This window comes from Amphiprion ocellaris, chromosome 9, assembly GCF_022539595.1.
Source record: "Amphiprion ocellaris isolate individual 3 ecotype Okinawa chromosome 9, ASM2253959v1, whole genome shotgun sequence".
NCBI lineage: Eukaryota > Metazoa > Chordata > Actinopteri > Pomacentridae > Amphiprion > Amphiprion ocellaris.
The window spans coordinates 21,334,307-21,351,218 of NC_072774.1; the positions used below are offsets into that span (position 1 = coordinate 21,334,307).

Sequence of the window (16,912 nt, forward strand, 5' to 3'; positions counted from 1 at the left end):
ATAAGTACTTCTACACATATAGATACCTCTTTCTAAGTTTGATCAAATCATGACAACTCTGTGTCCTGTTGTACGATGTTTTCCCAACAGATGGCGCTACCCTCATGAATGGAGCATCAACAAGTGACGTCTACAACACAACAGAAATGTCTGGAAGCCAGTGGCCACCACTTTGAGCACCTCTTGTAATTGTAGAGGCCAAAGATAACTTTTATTAATCTCGTGATGTCTGAATAAATTTGGTATTGAAATATTTATGCAAGTTTTTCTTTTCCTGATGTGTGTAAACATTATTTTGGCTGACTCTGTATAATGGGTTTCTGACAGGTCACCAGGCAACATCTTTTTATAATAATGACAAACATACCTGCATTCTACAGGAGTGATTTTCCTCATGTGCAGGTAAAGATGTGAGGAGCTTAGAGATGACAGGAGCAGGAGTCATCCTCACTAATTCAGCTTCCACCTAGAAACAAAAAGACCACAAACACACTGATGTACTCTCAAACGTTCAACCTCACAGCCTCAAAATATCTGTTTAGGAAGTGTTGTGTTTCTAAATTCTGCTGAAAGCATTGACAGACATTCCCTTACAAGGTTGTGTAAAAAGCAGCCTGTCCTCTGAGCTACTGAGAAATTTTCCTGAACAAAGTTTCTACATGTAAATCAGCTCAACAAAAACTAAAGCCTCAGTCAGAGATAACAGGTATCACAAATTATAAAGAACTTTCTTTGTTAACTCAGACTTTCTGCTTCAACCTCACATAAAAAGTGGAGTTTAACTCATCAGGTGACTGAAAATGAACGGCTTGTGCAGTTCTAGATCCAAAAGTAGGATGTTTCAACTCATGTTTTACTACAAATACATGCAGTAATAAATAAATACAATGGCTGGTTGTTAGTTTATTCACTATTAATGTCATTTTATATACTGGATTGAACTTGAGCAGTGGAAGAGAGAAGGAATTTAATGAAATTATAGAGATTCAGAGAGGTAATGTTGCGCAATGTTAAGTTAAGCACGCTTTAATTCAAACCAGCTGAATGTTAAACTTCAGTGCAGCTCAACGGGTTTCAGTTAACCTTAAAGTAAAATAACTTTTTTAAAAGCTAAAATACACAGCAGAGAAATACAGGTTGAGAATGTCATTCTAATAATGACGGACAGCTGCTGCAGCAACTAACACAGGTGTTCAGCGGTAGGTTAGCCACCTGTGTTAATTAGCCCGCTAGCTAACTTAGCCGCTTAGCTACCTAACTTAGCCGCTTAGCTAGCTAACGCGTCCGAACTAACTGCTCAAACACGACAAAACACAACTCTTCACAAGTCGCTGACTTAACGTACAACAAAACAACGCTACTGGTTAGAAGTATTTATCTTTTTACCGTATTTTACTCCAAAAACAAGGTCAACAGCAGTCAGACACGCTACCAGACGTGCTGGCCATAGATACATATAGCAGACTAGATACACTAGCGCGCTGTCTTCTATCGTATCTGTGGTCTGACCAATCACTGCGCCACACTTGCTGATGACCACTTCCGGTCTCAGAAAATGAAAAAACGGGCCTTTTCTCGTTTCTGTCTCTACTGATTTTACTTTCTTGTTATTCTAAATATAAAACGAAAATCAAAGCATTTAAAAAAATCGTATATCCCTTTTTGATCATGAAAAGGAAAAACGCCTTGTATTTCAATTTTAATTTTTGTATTTTAAAACGAAAATAAAATAACCACTCGTTTTTTGTTTTTCAATACCCGTTTCAGAACGGAAAATCCAATTACCAGATCCATACACGGACCGTCTAGATACTCTATTGAGCTAAGAGGTACTTCAGTACAGGGTGCTAATTCTCTTTGTGACTTTGAATCATTTGATCTTTTGTCAGTATATTGATGATATTGATTATTTTTTAGACCATCAGCCTGTCTCACACATTTTAATTTAAAAAACAATGCTCATCCTGTAACCAAGATTTACAGGTTGTATTGTTCAACTCATTGTAACAAAGCAAATATTTGCTGTCGTGTATTTCCCTCTCATTGTCACATTGACAAAAGCTGTGCAAAGCTATGATCTTGTAGTGGACTAAATCTGAGCTGGATAGTAGGAGCTGTTAGCCAGCTGTGGAAACTGCTAAGAAAAATTAGTAAAGTATGCCCTTGGACTAAAATATGAACACATGAATATATCAAAGACATTTTCAACATTTATTAGTTGTGTTTTGTCAAATTGTTTGAGATTGAATAAAGGTTGCAATGCTTGATTTATTTTATATAAGTAGAAGTTGTCTATGAGAGTCTTAGCCTGTGTAGTATATGATATAAGTTTAATTTAAATACAATAGCATTCACTGAAAGAAGGCCAGTTACTGATCTTAGCCCACAGTAATCTGGCACATTGTATACAATATATCCATTTTATCTCTGGATGAATGTGTCTCTCTGCTGCTTCATGTCATCATCCGTGGAGTGGTTTTCATTGGCAGAGCACCGGAGTACTGGTCCATCACACTGTTGATCCAGTCATTGTACTTGCACAGCTTGGTGTAGACGGTGGGGTCAGCTGGGTTGCTGCAGCCGTGTCTGAAACATTGCACACCCTGCAGCTGGCCATCACACACCATCACACTGCCACTGTCATTCTAGAGACAAAGGAGAGAATACAAGACTGTTGTCATGTATTGAAAATGCAATGACACAGGAAGGATAACAGGACTGAGACGCAAATGACAAAGTAGATTAAGTGGCACAGCAAAAGAAGAGGTAAGACATGCGGCAGGTTAATCTGCAGTTTCTTTAGGTTCATGCTCACCATGCAGTTATCCGTGTTTTCTTGACCGGCACAAATCATACCAGGGCTCCAGTATAGGAACTCAGGGAAAGTGTTGATGCAAGTCTGATCATCCACGACAGGCACAGTTATACAGTTCAGGTGTTGAGAAGGCCCATCTGTTTCAAAGAGGAAGGAGGGAGGTTATCGCTCTAATAATTCTTTCAAACTAAGTTCTTTAAATCATTTAGGCGTTTAATCAGAATTTCTAACATGATGAACATGACAAAGTTTAGTAGTTGTGATATCATCTGTACCTTCACTTGTCAATCTCCCTCTTATTTTTAAAAATGATTTTACAAAAGCTTCTTTCCTTCTCCTCAGGGGATCTATGAATTACTTCCCATTTTTATGCACTGCCTCTTCTTGCACTGGAACATAAGGTCTAAACCTTGAGCAAATACTATTTTCAAGGTCTACCTCTTTTAATTAGTCCTGATCACTGACTGGGCATTTTGGCAAGCTATTAAATTCCTCTGATTAAAGAATTAAAATAGAATGTTCATGCCTTGTTAGAGCTGCAGTGCCCAGAATGTTGATGAGCTTTATATCATTCCTACCTGCTGATAAATCCAACACATATCCCTGAGTCATGGGCACAAGATAAAAGTATCAGTGCTGCATTCTGTATTTTTCCCCATTAGGTCTATGTTTCTGGTTAAGGGCTGTCAAGGGGTTGGTGCTACTTGTTTTCTGGTGTCAAATTACTAAGATGCATTTATGAAACAACCAGTATTAAGGCAGGAGTTGTTCATCCAGAAAACTGCAGTTGCATTTAACCTTTAAAGTGACAGTGAGACTCCAGGAGGTCTCATCTGCCTAATGTAATGTTGTGCACTTCTGTGAATTTGAAGAAAACCGAACCAGTTAGCTTCATGTCTGAATAAACCCCTTCTGTCATTCAGACACACCCACCACAGGGATGAAGACAGCCACAGTACTCACAAGATTGGACGGCGCAACACATGGTGTGTACTTTGTAAAAATGCAACAGCAAACAAACGGTTACATCTAACTGTCCAGATAACAAATAACCTAGTTTAGTTATGACTTCCAGTCACTAGAAAATCGGTCCATGTTTAATGACAATCTAACCACTACTTTACCAACAATAAAATAAAAACATCCCTAAAGCTGTGATGGAGCTCATCACTTAACAGTCACACACAAGGCATGGCTGATTGTGTGAAAAGTCACATATCTGAAGTCAAGAAAAGTATACATTCCTACTTGCTGTTCCATCCTCACTGATCCCGTCTCCATGTCAAGGATAACTTATAACTCATTATTTTAGAATTAATTAATAAGTAATAATTTTAAAAAATGAAGTTACTGTTGCTGCTTGTAAATGTATGTCACTGTATGCATTGGAGTCTGTTATATGGATCCTGTGGCTGTTTGATGCTGCGGGTAGTTTAAAAAAAAGATGAAGGATTCTTCCAAACAGATGGAAGCAACAAAGGAAACCAGAGCTCCTGTTAAAGTTTTTGCAAAAGATAAAAATAAAAAATACAGATTAAATGACTTATTTGGAGTACCATTTTTCTAAGCTATTAGTTTCTTCACAGTAACATTTAATATTAGTAAACATTTCATGTTGTAGCCTAAGTAATGTGATGTTGTAAAGCAAAGTGAACTAAGAAGAGATGTTCAAATTGTGTCTTTCTGCTCTCTGTACCATACTAGTCTGTACTCTGGATCATGCAGCTACCATACAAACCAACCATATGAGCTTTCAAGGCAAGAGAGTTGCTCACATTTGTCCATGTGGAATAATGGAACAATGGTATGGGTAATTATTATTTAGTATTAATTATAAATTAGCCCTGACATGGGGACAGTATAAATCTAGATCAAGATCTAATGGCCAGTAACACTGTGCATTTTTCTCTACTTTACATAAGTGAGCTATTACTCACAGATTCACAGTTTATCAGTGGCAATTAAACCATTTGTTGCACAGTGGCCTGCCTTAAGTCCTGAACTGCACTGTGGCAAGTAGAATATTTTTATTTTACTGCTGGTAAAGATGTAGTTAGATTATCACACGTGGGCAAAATTCTCAGTGGTTTGGGAACTCATAGATAAACTAGGCTTTTAGTTATTTGGATAGTTTGTTAATTTTAGTTTAGATGCAGGGTTTTGCTTGCTATTCCATTAATATGTATTGTACATCATTTGCTGTCCAATCTTGTATGTATAACAAATATTGTGTACATACCATGCCTCACTCCATGCTGGGTATGTCAGAATTAAACTGTGAGGAATATTAATGTAAAAGTGATTTATGTCTGAATGATGGATTCCTGTCACTTGAACAGACTGATGAATACATCTGTATAAGATGTCCCATGTCTGAAAAGGGCTCAACAAATAGTCCTACACATCACTAACATAAAACCACTGGTGTTTTTAGACTTTGGTTTCTGTATGAATTAGATAAATGCAAAATAGCATCTTTAATTATCAAGCTTTAGCTCTGCTTTAAGCTGCATTTTATTACGGACTCAGCCTTAAGGTTTCCTTCTGTTTCCAGATTTTACGGTCAGCCAGGATAACTGACTGCTGAACGCAGCTTCATACTGAATGGACAAATATGAGAGTAGTATTAGTCTTTCCGTCTAAATCTTCTAAATAATAAACCTAAGACACTGGTAGCTTAAACTTTTCACTGTACTGCAGAGTGCAGTAATGTACAATATACCGAAAGTTGATGGATAATAAATGAGAACAAAGCACTGATAAATGAATCCATTAACAATACAAGATTCCAAACATGGTTTTCCAAATGAAAGACAAAGAAGAAAAGATTATATCTTAACACTGAACATGAAACTACAGTCAGCAGCTATTGCACTTGGACACAAAGGGTGTCTGTGAGATTCTGACCATTGCTCCATCCAAAGGACAGGGTCACTAATTATATTATTGTATTATGTTGATTTCATCAGTAGTTCTCATCTAACTCCCAGCAAGAAAGTGAATAAGCACATTTACCAAAATCATCAGAATTCCTTGTTTATAATAGTAACTTCAGAGGCCTTTAGCTAATATGCGCAGGAAAGCTGAAGTGAATCTTGTGCAACAGGGAATATCTGAGGAGTGGATTAACGTACACTGGCTTATCCTGCAGTTATACTAAATTCTAGTGTGGTGACAAGTTAATGAGGTGTAAAAGCCACTGTAACACCTTTAAATCCACTTACATTGATTTGGGATAGTGGAGCCCCAGCCACTGACATAACAGGTCTCTCCAGGCTGTGGGCAATGACTGGGCAGAGGAATGGGCTGAACATACTGTGTGAACCGGGCGGGTTTAGCCAGACGAGCCATGGACAGGCTGTGTAGAGGTGAGCGGTAGGGGCTGTGATAAATCACATCAGCGATATCAATGTGCTGCTCTGTACCCTCCTCCACAGTGTTGTCATGTTCCCCAAGCGATGCAATGGTGTTGTAGGGTCTGCAAAGGACAGAAGCGGGACTGAATTAGTTAAGCTAGGCACACATCTCAGGCCTCAAACAGAAACAAATCCATAACAGAGAAGGAATAAGTCTTAATCAGATGTGAAGAGCAGGTTGATGGATCTGGTTCAAGTAAATAGAATTCATTCCCAGAAAATTGTCAGAAATATTAGACCTTTCTAATACTGGCTATCAAGAAAAGCAAAAATTACAAAGCTGACTATAGTAACTAATTAAGATTCAAAACATTCAGACCAAGTTGGAATAATCAATTAAATTACCTTTTATGTCTCTTTGGACTGTGGGAGCAAAAAAAAATTACACAACCACAGGGAGAACATGTAACCTGCACACAGAAAGGCCTCAACCAACCATTACATTCAAACCCTATGACACTGGCAACAGTGAGGACAACATGCTAACCATGTGCACCATCATGGAGAATGGTGCAGCAAGTGAAGTAAGTGTTACCGGCACCAGACCTAGGGGTAATCTGGACCGGCAGCAAAGATTACACAGGCCAGGAAACACTGTGTAACCGGAAGTAATTAATGGCTGTGGATTAACAGAGAGCACCAAATTAGTGTCTTCCTCATGCCTCATGCATTTATTTCTGGGCTGCGCATGGGCAGAGCTTACAGATATAGTCTCTCTAATGGATCCACAACAGAACCAGATCACCAACTACTGGCGAAAAAGTGGAATTGACCTCAACATACTGTTAAAGCAGTTCAGTTAAAAACAAAAATTAGAGGGGGTGTCTGTTCAAATAATAAACTTTAAATATGGCATTTCCAACCAACTACATAAGCACCGCAAAGGTAAATTTAAAGAATGCTTGCTTGATTTGGAACAATGCAAGCTATATTAATTACCTCAGTACAGTTAACTCAAGCCAAAATATGTTTTTATTGTGAATGAATACCACTTTTTTACATTAAATATCATGCTCTGAATGACTCTGGCAAGACAGACAGTCAACACCTGGTGGTTTGGAGCAAGTTTTCATTCGATTCAATCATTCACTAATACTTACTGGAGTGCACATTCAAAGGAAGTTACTATCCACCATTCATCAATCAGAGCTCCACTGCAGTACATCCCTCCACCATGTAGATAGACCTGCCAGGGTCTGGAGTGAGGCTGGCAGACCTTGTTGTCCTCCAGGGGAAATGCTCCTGTAACACGGTAACAAGATCAAAGAGAGACTACAAATGGCTATTCTAATACTCACTTCTTTTATTTCAGACACAGCATGGCAAATATCTACCTGCAAGCCTCAACACAAATGGCAGAAGGAGAAGCTTCATGATGTATGCAGTTTTTGTAGCCTTCTTCTGTAGCTCCAACCTAATACGTAGTCACTTTGATCACTCTTTCTCCTTTATACCCGAGGGCTTATAGGAGAACAGTGGGAGGAACTGACTACTTTATTACTTTTCAGCATCATTTCCCATCCAGCCGTAACCTTTGTAATAACGTTATCAGAGAAAATTTCAACACCTTTGGTTAACAATATGTTTCTACAGTGACACACTTCCTTGTTCCTTACTCCTTTTCTGAAAACAAGAAGAACCCTCATTTATCATAGATCTAGTAAATCTGCTTTAGACATGAACAATTCCAGTCCCAGTTTTTGTGATTTTGTTTGTAAGCTCATAGTGTAAAGATCAGCAAAGACTTACGGCACCTCACAGGTTCTTTTTGTCTTGGTGAGTTTTACTAAAACCATTTTTTATGGTTGTTCTTTGAAAAGTGCACTCTAAAATAGACAGGGGTGTCATAGATGAATTGACAAAGCTTTTGCAGCACTACAGAAAAGGAATAATAATGAAAATAAGATTGGAGGTGTGATTTCCATTTCTACTTAAAAAGTTAATATTTTATAAAACAACTGCGCAATTTAATGGCTTGAAATATTGCACAACACCAAACGGTCAATTAGGAAATCTAAAGATCTACTAGTCATATCCTCTCTCTCTCTCTTAGAGTCTGTAGAAACATGAGAAATTTTCCCAAAATGAATCCTGAAATTGAGCAGTGATTAATCCACTAATCCATTATAGCAATAGCCATCCAGCTATATGTGTTTTATTGCCTTGAGTGTTGCTGGAGGCTGGACAGGGGTGATGGAATAGTGGTACACAGATGACTAATCCATCACGTGGCTAACAAAAAGAGAGACAACCATGCATGTTAGAATTCATGCTTAAAGCAAATTTAGAGTCACCCATTAACCTGCCATGTACAGATTCTGTGAGAAATCCAGAGAGAGAACCCATGCAGGCACAGGGAAAATATGCAAACTTCATCCAGAAAGACCCAGGCCTGCACCAGCAAGTTCAAAAACAGAACCTTCTTAGACTGATTTTCTACCTAATTTTTTTCCAAGTTGATTTTTATTAGAAAATGGTCGTAGTTTGTTTATTTTGTATATTTTATGAGATGTTAGGAAAACTATATCAGTACATGTTTCACATTACCACGCATGACACGATAGAAGCACAACGTGTGAAAACAAATGACTGCTTGATTATTACAACATAGTTTACAGGCCACACCACCAAAATCTATGATAACTAAAAGGAAGAACAGGAGAAGCAAAAACATGAATATTCAGTTGTATTGTCTGCTTCTCATACAGCTGCATCTGCAATCATTTGATGCTCTTTGATACCTGCTAGCACTCCACCCATCCCTGTGCATAACTGTATGTTGTGGAAAATTTATCCACATACCAAGTGAAATATTTCTGGTTTATTATGTCTGACAAGAGGATTTTATTGGAGCTGTAAATGATTCATCCATCCATCCATCCATTATCTATACACCGCTTATTCCTCACTAGGGTCGCGGGGGGGGGGCTGGAGTCTATCCCAGCTGACTCGGGCGAAGGCAGGGGACACCCTAGACAGGTCGCCAGTCTGTCGCAGGGCTACATACAAAGACAAACAAGCACTCTCACATTCACACCTACGGGCAATTTAGAATAATCAATTAACCTCAGCATATTTTTGGACTGTGGGAGGAAGCCGGAGTACCCGGAGAAAACCTGTAAATGATTCAGGTATACTTTAAAAAAATTTGGTTTCCTCATGAAAACAAGCAGACTGAAATGCAATGTGGATTCATCCGACAGCCATGGCGATCTGCTTTGTTTATTCGTAACCCATAGTAACCACCCCTTCCCAACACCACTGGTTAGAAGACATAAACTTACTTTACAATCCCTTGCAGGTGTGGAGGCCATAATTGCATTCAGTTATAGAAATCTGATGGGTGGAGTGCAATAAAAAAAGATGAATGCATCAAAATCAAATGTCTGTTTGATTATAAAAGTAGTAGCAATAGCCGCAGTGGTTGTATTACAATACTGTAGTCCTTAAGACTTTCACACACGTGCAGTTGAACCTGTTTGGCTCTGCTGTATACATCTTTCATAACAACTACACCAAACGATGCCTAAAAGCTATTTCATCTCTTTTGTTTGTATTGGTTGTAGCTTCTGAAGAGGACACGTGTTGTAGATTTATGCATTAATTAAAAATCAAAACACTCTTGCATCACTGCTTGTCAGAATCCATAAAACCAACTCCCTAGTCTTTGTTGTTTGTTCTTTTCCATCAGTTTCTCTGCGATCACATTTTGCGTGTTGTTTCTTTTCATCCATTATTAATTACAACAGAGCCCTCTGTTCTGGTGCTGCCTCAGCTGATAAAAGTCTTGTGTCTCATTGTAGATTCATACAGACAAAAACTGATTCTTTGCATCAGCGAGCTGAAAGAAGACACAGGTCTAACACACACTCACACACAGATGGGAGCAATATGCACAGTTTACTGTATCAAAAGCTAAACTATCTTGTGGCAAAAAGACACCATGTTTTGTTTGTTTGCTGGTTTTAGTATAAATATTTTATTTGAAGATATGACATGAATATTTAAATTTATCCAGAGGTACCAGAGAATCGGCACTAGGGGGTGTTACATGTCTAAATCATTTGCATTTTAATCACATCTGATTTTTAACTCTCAGACCTATGCACAAATGAAATGGTACATGACAAAATACTCTGTGCTTCTGTTGCTGTGCTCGCCATTTGCTTTGCCGTCCAGTTTACTCCATGCAAGCTGGTAACTGCCTTTACAAAAGATCACCATCTCCAGTCAGAGGATATCATCATCTACCCCCAGTGCAGTTTTTGAAGATGCTGTCTGAAGTTATGAAATCTGGGTGTGGTGAAAAACGGCCAAGTTCTGAATGTCAAATGATGCTTAGTCTTTTTGAGTGGAAATTGATGGTTCTGTGAGGTAGCAGTGGTCACTGGAACGCTTTTTGTTTTACTACTGGGGGTAAACGATGTGGTAAGCCTGGTCGTGCACAATGCCACCGTAAGTGCTCAGAATTTCAGCAACATGATTGTATAGATTCCTGTGGACAACACACAGAAAGGGAAGAGCTTTAAATATAAATTCTGAGATTTTTTTTCTACTTCATTAGAGAATCTGCATTAAAATCTCTTACGTTGCTCTCTCCTCCAGTTTAAGTTCCTTGATGCTCTCAATGTACCCACTGGTAGTGTCGACAGCGCTGTTATAGTAGGACTTGATGGTACTTGCCACCTTGCTCAGAGACCCCTGTTCCTCCTCCTCAGCCTGCCTCAGCACACGGAAGCCTTCAGCGTCTGCACAAAAACAGGTCGGCAGAGTCTGTATATTCAGTGTACACTTCGACACAAAATATTACACAAAATACATACACAAGACATGTCATATGTTTGAAAAAAGAGAAGGGAGAACAACAATTGCATAATACCTTCCCCCTTCTGAAAATAAGTAATGCAAATGATGTACCACAGATGGTTGTGACCGTGCTTTAAACAACTTTTATGTCATGGGTACAAAACACACATAACCAGTGGCAAAATACAAGCTGATGTCTTCTAGTTATTTCTTTTGTATACATTTTCTTGAACTAAATGATGCTTTAACTATTATTCCAAAGAGATTTCCACTCTTTGAACCCAAAAGCTTAAATACACATCTGTTTAAAAGCCGTACATTCAAACCAAAATTTTAAAACATATTTCTTTTTGTTAATCATTTCGTGATCTTGGCATAAATATTCTGCAAATTATCAGTCTGTTTTTAGTTCTGAACAAACCTTTAGAAATCATCCCAGTCTTTCAGTTCAGTTAACACTGACTTTATAAACAATCCTTTTGTGTGTTTCACTGAATATAGATTTTTATTAATGGTTTAATTTTCTGAAATTACACTTACTGAGTGCAAGAAGTGCAACAAGCACAGTGATGACCAGCAGCTTATTCATGGTTTCAGGTATCTATAAATGAAGAGAGAGAATAATGAGACACTTAAGGTTTACCCCACTTTATCCACTAGGGAGAGACATTGTCATAGATTTCCCACCTCATGTAGGGCTGATGTATTGTGTGATATTATTTCTCTATGTATGAATTTTTCACTCTTCTGACATAAAATGAAACATTTTCTCATTTGCAATTCTGTTGAGCATAAGGTTCCTGTCCCCACAAAAGGTATTATCTCTCAGTCTTTGTCATATCTAACACAACTTATTTCACTAATGAAGCAAAAGTGTCAGTACTCACTGTATTCCTCTGCAGAAACGGTGAAAAGAAAACAGTGTCAGAGGTACCGCTGGCCCGAGCACTATATATAGGAGTGTAAAGGTGTTGACTCGTTGTCCTAAGAGTCAAAGTGCACTCTGTGGAAGATAAACCTGCTCTGCTGTCTGGAGGTGTTTGTTAAAGTAGTGTGTCATTGTGTTTTGATAAAGCATTGCATTGCGACCATGTAAACACAAGGTTGGTGAGAAAATCAGCAAAAGTTGCCTAAGCCAAGCATTTTACAAGCACATAGACTGAAAGGAAAGATTGTGGAAGATAGTTTCCCACTAACTCTATATGTGACAATAAATCCGAACATGCCACAATCAAACATTTTCCATTGATAAGGTCAGTCGTTTTTTAATGCAGCACACTCTTGCATCTTGCCCTGTTCACAGCCTAAATAAGGAAGCACGTATTACTTGCGTAACGAGGCAAATGCGTTCATGCCACTCTACAAAAGTCCTGTCAAGATGGTCCTAAGTCTACAGTGTGCTGAACACGTCATCTACCCTACTTCAGGTTATGAAACTGACTGATTCAGCTGAATCTATTGTGCTGCATTTAAGACTTTGCAAGCCTTTATTACAAATCTTAATAAAGAGAAGAAAGAGGCCCTCTTTTTGCTTGTCTATGGACAAGTGGATTCCCCACTCATTACTATTTTCATCAGAAATTTTAGCACAGTTTTTTGCTGTCAAAGGTACAAGTGAAAATGTATTGCTTTGTGATTTGATTTGACAAATGAAACTGAATGCAAAAAGCACAGATATTTTGATTTTGTTTTCCTTTTCTTGTTTATGTTGTCCTCATGTGATTTCCTTCTTCTTTTACATAAATAATTCATGTGTTTGATTCTCTACTCCAAATTATTTTGACGTCTAATTTAGTTTTTGCCTTTTCAGCCTTGAAGCTGCGGTTATATATTGATAGTAAATATTTTGACTCTAGTTAATCATTATAAATGTTTGTTGCTCGCTAAGGCAGGACATTTGATAAACACTATTTCACACAATTATCTGAACAATGACATCTTTATTTTTTAAGCCAAATAAAGAAAATCTTGAAAATCTTAACCTAAAGAACACAAACTGTTAGAAATGGCTTTATTTGAGTTTCTTCTGTTACTTCAGGGAATATTTGTATTGTGTTATCATCAGACTTCAGCACAAAAAGTTATTTAACTTTCATGTTATTGTGTATTATTTACTGGGCATAATTACAAATTGACCAAAAATACTGAAATTCCGTTTTGATCTCTCCCGTTCGAGTTGACTCTTTCTCTGTAACGGCTACATGTTGATCGAGATCCAAATAAACAGCCCAGCCAATCATGTCATGTGATCCAGCCTCACATGTCATGTTGCTGGTGACCCAAGAACTCAGGTCAGTTCGAGAACAGCTGTGGGTAGTAGTAGGTCAGAGACTGTCAGAGAGCTTGCAGTTTTGGTTCAATCCAGCTGATTCAATGCTGTGACAACTTGGTTGGTGCTATAGTTTAAGTCAGCGACAAGCTACATCATGGCACTGTCAATGCCGACAGTGACAATGACATGATATTCTATTATTTCTCTTCTCAAGTGTCTTCGGTGTTGTGTACTGAACAATGTTATTACAGAATAGAGAGACAAAAAAAGTTATAATCACTAATATCTTGCAATTAAACTGAAATATTCATACACCTTCCCCATGCTCTAACGCATCATGCTGTCATTCAGCTGGGAACATATATTAACACTGAATGAACAGAATTCAGTGGGCTATAATTATAAGAGGTCTGAGATCACTGTCTGAAGTCAGAAGTTAAGTTGTCTGTAACGCCTTTACTTCAAGCAAATATTACACTACCAGTCAAAAGTTTGGGCAGAGCTTCTCATTCAGTGGTTTTTATTAAATTATTTCATACATTGTAGATTACTGAAGACATAAAAACTATAAAAGAATACATATCCTCCTGCGACCCAGGGAAAAAAAGTTTTGTCATTTAGATTTTTTTTTTTTTTTTTTTTAACATAAATGAAGTGTTGGGGTTGTAAAGAACATATTGCAAAGAATTTTTTTAAAACTTAACTTTATCAACATTTTATAGCATGTGCACTGTAGTGCACAATAGGATGTCATTGATGTTGAATGTGAAACATTAACAAAATAAATAAGGTGATTGTGAAAATAACTTGTTTGGAATCTTCCATTGAATAAAACATGCATGAACATATTTGTTTTAAAACATACATTAAAACTTCCCAGAAACTTCACAAAAACAATTCACACTGACTTTGCCCTAGCCAACTAGGGAATTATGTTGTAAACAGAAAAACTGTTAATCTTCAGTATCAATCTACAATGTAGGAAATAATACAAATAAATAAAAAGCATTAAATAAGAAGGTGTGTCCAAACTTTTGACTGGTAGCAATGAATTAGTAAAGGAGCATACAGGTTGCAGTTGATTATTTTTCATCATGACAAGTTCTAAATGGAGCCTGAAATCCAAGAATTCTGTTTGGAAAAAAAATCTACTTGTTACTAGTGTCTGGATTACATGACCATTTTATTTATAATGTTTAACTAAGTGATCATAATTCATGTCATAGCAAATATGTGCATTTTCTATGGCATAATTTAAATGTGAAACTCGAATTCTAGAGTTGTAAATCTTGTTGAAACCGAATTTAACTACATTATACTAACTGTGGATGTTACCCTTCAATAGCACATAAACCTCAATGAAGAAGCACAAATAGTTTTCAGTTCATTTTATTGAGGACACTCAAACACACACACATTACAGGCAGACTTTGGTTAGTGATCAAACACAAAACACTGTACATGCACAATTTGCAGAGGTGGTGTTGACATCTTCGCCATGCTTTTCACTCTGCATGACTTGACAAGGATGTGGATTTAAGAATAAGCAAATAATTTTGTATTTGCATTGTGCATTGCACTCCTAGGCCTAAACGGGTGTCGTTTCTATAAGCTAGAATCAATTACAGGTTTCTGACAGCATTTGCTCTATTGGGCAGGCATGACTTTGTCCAAGTAGGCCTTGGCGACATCAATGAAATTGTTCAGGTATTCGCCAATGTGCGGTCGTGCATGTTCTTCGTAAGCACCCAGCACTGCTGTACGGGCCTTGTCCACAGATGGGCTCACCTCGGTGTACATGTTGCTGCACAAAAGAGGAATGACATTTTTTTTAAAGAACACTCAAAGGATGAATTTTCTAGCTCATCATAAAATACATTTCGTTTTGTTACAATATCACTAAAAAATGGGAAGCAAAAGTACGAATTAGTAGGGTTTCATAACAAATGTATGGCTGAAGTGTTCACATTCATCAAGATTAACAACAGAAAGAGAGTTTTCCTCTGAAACTGACAGTGAATTAGGAACTTCACTCTAAGAATAATTGTCGATGAACACTCACTTAAGAACCTCGAGGAGAGCTTTAAACTCTTCGCTGTTTTTCAGCTCTTCCACGCGGGCCTTGGCAGCTGCACCTCCCTCAGTGCCGTCCACTTGTGTCTCAACGACTCCCTTTGCCTTGTTGTAAGCATTGATCAATCTCTGTTTGAATGTGTTTTTCATTTCGTTATATTTGTCAACAAGCTCCTGTGATGGATCTCTGATTTCACACAGGCTTGTGGAGACTGCAATGAAATAAGAAAGGTTAGATTTTTAAAACCATTGACATAAACAAAGAACAAAAAAAACAAAAAACACAAATTTATTCAAAATCTTGCTTGGTGAAAGCTCTCAAGGAATTTTGGGGGATTTTTTCCAGAATTTTAAAGGTAACGAAAAGCTACTTTACGTATTTTGTGTGTCCAAATTAAGTGTGTTCAAAATAAAATGACCAGTACGCATAAAGTGTGTCTGCAACTGCAGTTTGGTGCAGTTTTAAAATGAGCATTCATCCTGTATGTCAGTCACAAATAAAGCAGTGTAGGAGTCAGCTATGCAATAGTGTCTATTAAATTTGTGCAAAACATATGCATTAAAACATTTTTACACCAAGAGATGCAGACACTTTTTAAAAAAATTTAAAAAAAAAACATTCACATTTGAAATCGGTTTGGGTTTATGTGTTTTGTGTAATAATTTCCATATTTTACATAGCTGCGTAGTATTTAAGCTTTAAAAAATAAAAAATCTACTGCTGCAATTATTCATACTGTATTGATATGTTGCCTTACCCTGCAGAGCCAGGATCAGTGCAAAGACATATTTTGCATTCATGTCTGAAACAAAAGAAACAAACATAAAATGAAGCACTCTGCTTAGTAAATCCCTTTCCACATTTGACATTTTAACCCTAGCAAATGATAAGTAGGTTGAATAAACTGCACATACTGAAAGCAAAAATGAAATACTTGGATGTTTCATGAAAATAATAATATCTATTCAGATGTAGCTTTAGAAGAAAATCTGTGAGGGCTGCTGCATAAAGAAGAGAAGAGAAGAGAAGAGTACCTGCTGTTGTGTTGGATGTACAGATCCAAGAAGTAAGTGACAGTCTTCTCTGAAAGCGAGTTGTCTGTAACTCGGAGCTCACATCTGGAGAGGATGATATAGGGGGGGACTGCAAACAAACGTCATTTGATGAGCATACACACACCTACACACATGCTTGCATGCACATGGACACACACGCTTTCACCTAAACAAAGTCCAGTGTACATGATATTCTTTTTTAAAAAAAAGAAAAAGTGTGTGGAAATATGACTTGGTGCTTATGCAATGTCTTTGAAATGAAAGTTTATCAGTATTCATATGGCAAATGCACTTAGAGCCCTCCTGAAAAAAGTGCATGCATGTTATAATAGCCAAGGCTTATATGGCAGAAAACTTTAAAATGAGGTCAATGTGCATTAAAGATATTGTTGATAAGATAAAATTCTCACAATGAGCATTTCTTCATCAACAGATAGTATATTGTCTGCTAAGGCGAATAAGTGACAGATTGTC

General features: G+C 37.5%; 3 protein-coding genes across 3 annotated transcripts; all 3 read right to left on the reverse strand.

The window, feature by feature from the left end:
• Positions 1-2,197: 2,197 nt before the first annotated feature.
• On the reverse strand, positions 2,198-7,708 carry LOC111588531 (trypsinogen-like protein 3). Its single transcript, XM_023298957.3, has 5 exons — positions 7,566-7,708; positions 7,332-7,473; positions 6,040-6,293; positions 2,816-2,952; positions 2,198-2,645 (listed from the first exon to the last, which is right to left on the reverse strand). Exons 1-5 carry the CDS (start codon positions 7,603-7,605, stop codon positions 2,454-2,456), a joined length of 765 nt encoding a protein of 254 aa, XP_023154725.1. The 5' UTR covers positions 7,606-7,708; the 3' UTR covers positions 2,198-2,453.
• Positions 7,709-10,177: 2,469 nt separating this feature from the next.
• apoc2 (apolipoprotein C-II) lies at positions 10,178-12,016 on the reverse strand. Its single transcript, XM_023298956.3, has 4 exons — positions 11,925-12,016; positions 11,578-11,638; positions 10,820-10,979; positions 10,178-10,726 (listed from the first exon to the last, which is right to left on the reverse strand). Exons 2-4 carry the CDS (start codon positions 11,624-11,626, stop codon positions 10,639-10,641), a joined length of 297 nt encoding a protein of 98 aa, XP_023154724.1. The 5' UTR covers positions 11,627-11,638; positions 11,925-12,016; the 3' UTR covers positions 10,178-10,638.
• A 2,666-nt stretch (positions 12,017-14,682) lies between these two features.
• On the reverse strand, positions 14,683-16,531 carry apoa2 (apolipoprotein A-II). Its single transcript, XM_035943206.2, has 4 exons — positions 16,418-16,531; positions 16,141-16,185; positions 15,372-15,594; positions 14,683-15,113 (listed from the first exon to the last, which is right to left on the reverse strand). Exons 2-4 carry the CDS (start codon positions 16,181-16,183, stop codon positions 14,957-14,959), a joined length of 423 nt encoding a protein of 140 aa, XP_035799099.1. The 5' UTR covers positions 16,184-16,185; positions 16,418-16,531; the 3' UTR covers positions 14,683-14,956.
• Positions 16,532-16,912: the final 381 nt, after the last annotated feature.

Coding starts and splice junctions, on each gene's coding strand:
- LOC111588531 (XM_023298957.3), bottom strand. CDS start 7,605: ATGAAGCTTCTCCTTCTGCCATTTGTGTTGAGGCTTGCAG. Junction 6,294..7,331: donor TCCTTTGAATGTGCACTCCA/GTAAGTATTAGT, acceptor TGTCCTTTGCAG/ACCCTACAACACCATTGCAT. Junction 2,953..6,039: donor CTCCACTATCCCAAATCAAT/GTAAGTGGATTT, acceptor TCTTTGAAACAG/ATGGGCCTTCTCAACACCTG.
- apoc2 (XM_023298956.3), bottom strand. CDS start 11,626: ATGAATAAGCTGCTGGTCATCACTGTGCTTGTTGCACTTCTTGCACTC. Junction 10,980..11,577: donor TGTTGCACTTCTTGCACTCA/GTAAGTGTAATT, acceptor GTTTTTGTGCAG/ACGCTGAAGGCTTCCGTGTG. Junction 10,727..10,819: donor AAACTGGAGGAGAGAGCAAC/GTAAGAGATTTT, acceptor TGTTGTCCACAG/GAATCTATACAATCATGTTG.
- apoa2 (XM_035943206.2), bottom strand. CDS start 16,183: ATGAATGCAAAATATGTCTTTGCACTGATCCTGGCTCTGCAGG. Junction 15,595..16,140: donor ACTGATCCTGGCTCTGCAGG/GTAAGGCAACAT, acceptor ATTTCATTGCAG/TCTCCACAAGCCTGTGTGAA. Junction 15,114..15,371: donor GCTCTCCTCGAGGTTCTTAA/GTGAGTGTTCAT, acceptor TCTTTTGTGCAG/CAACATGTACACCGAGGTGA.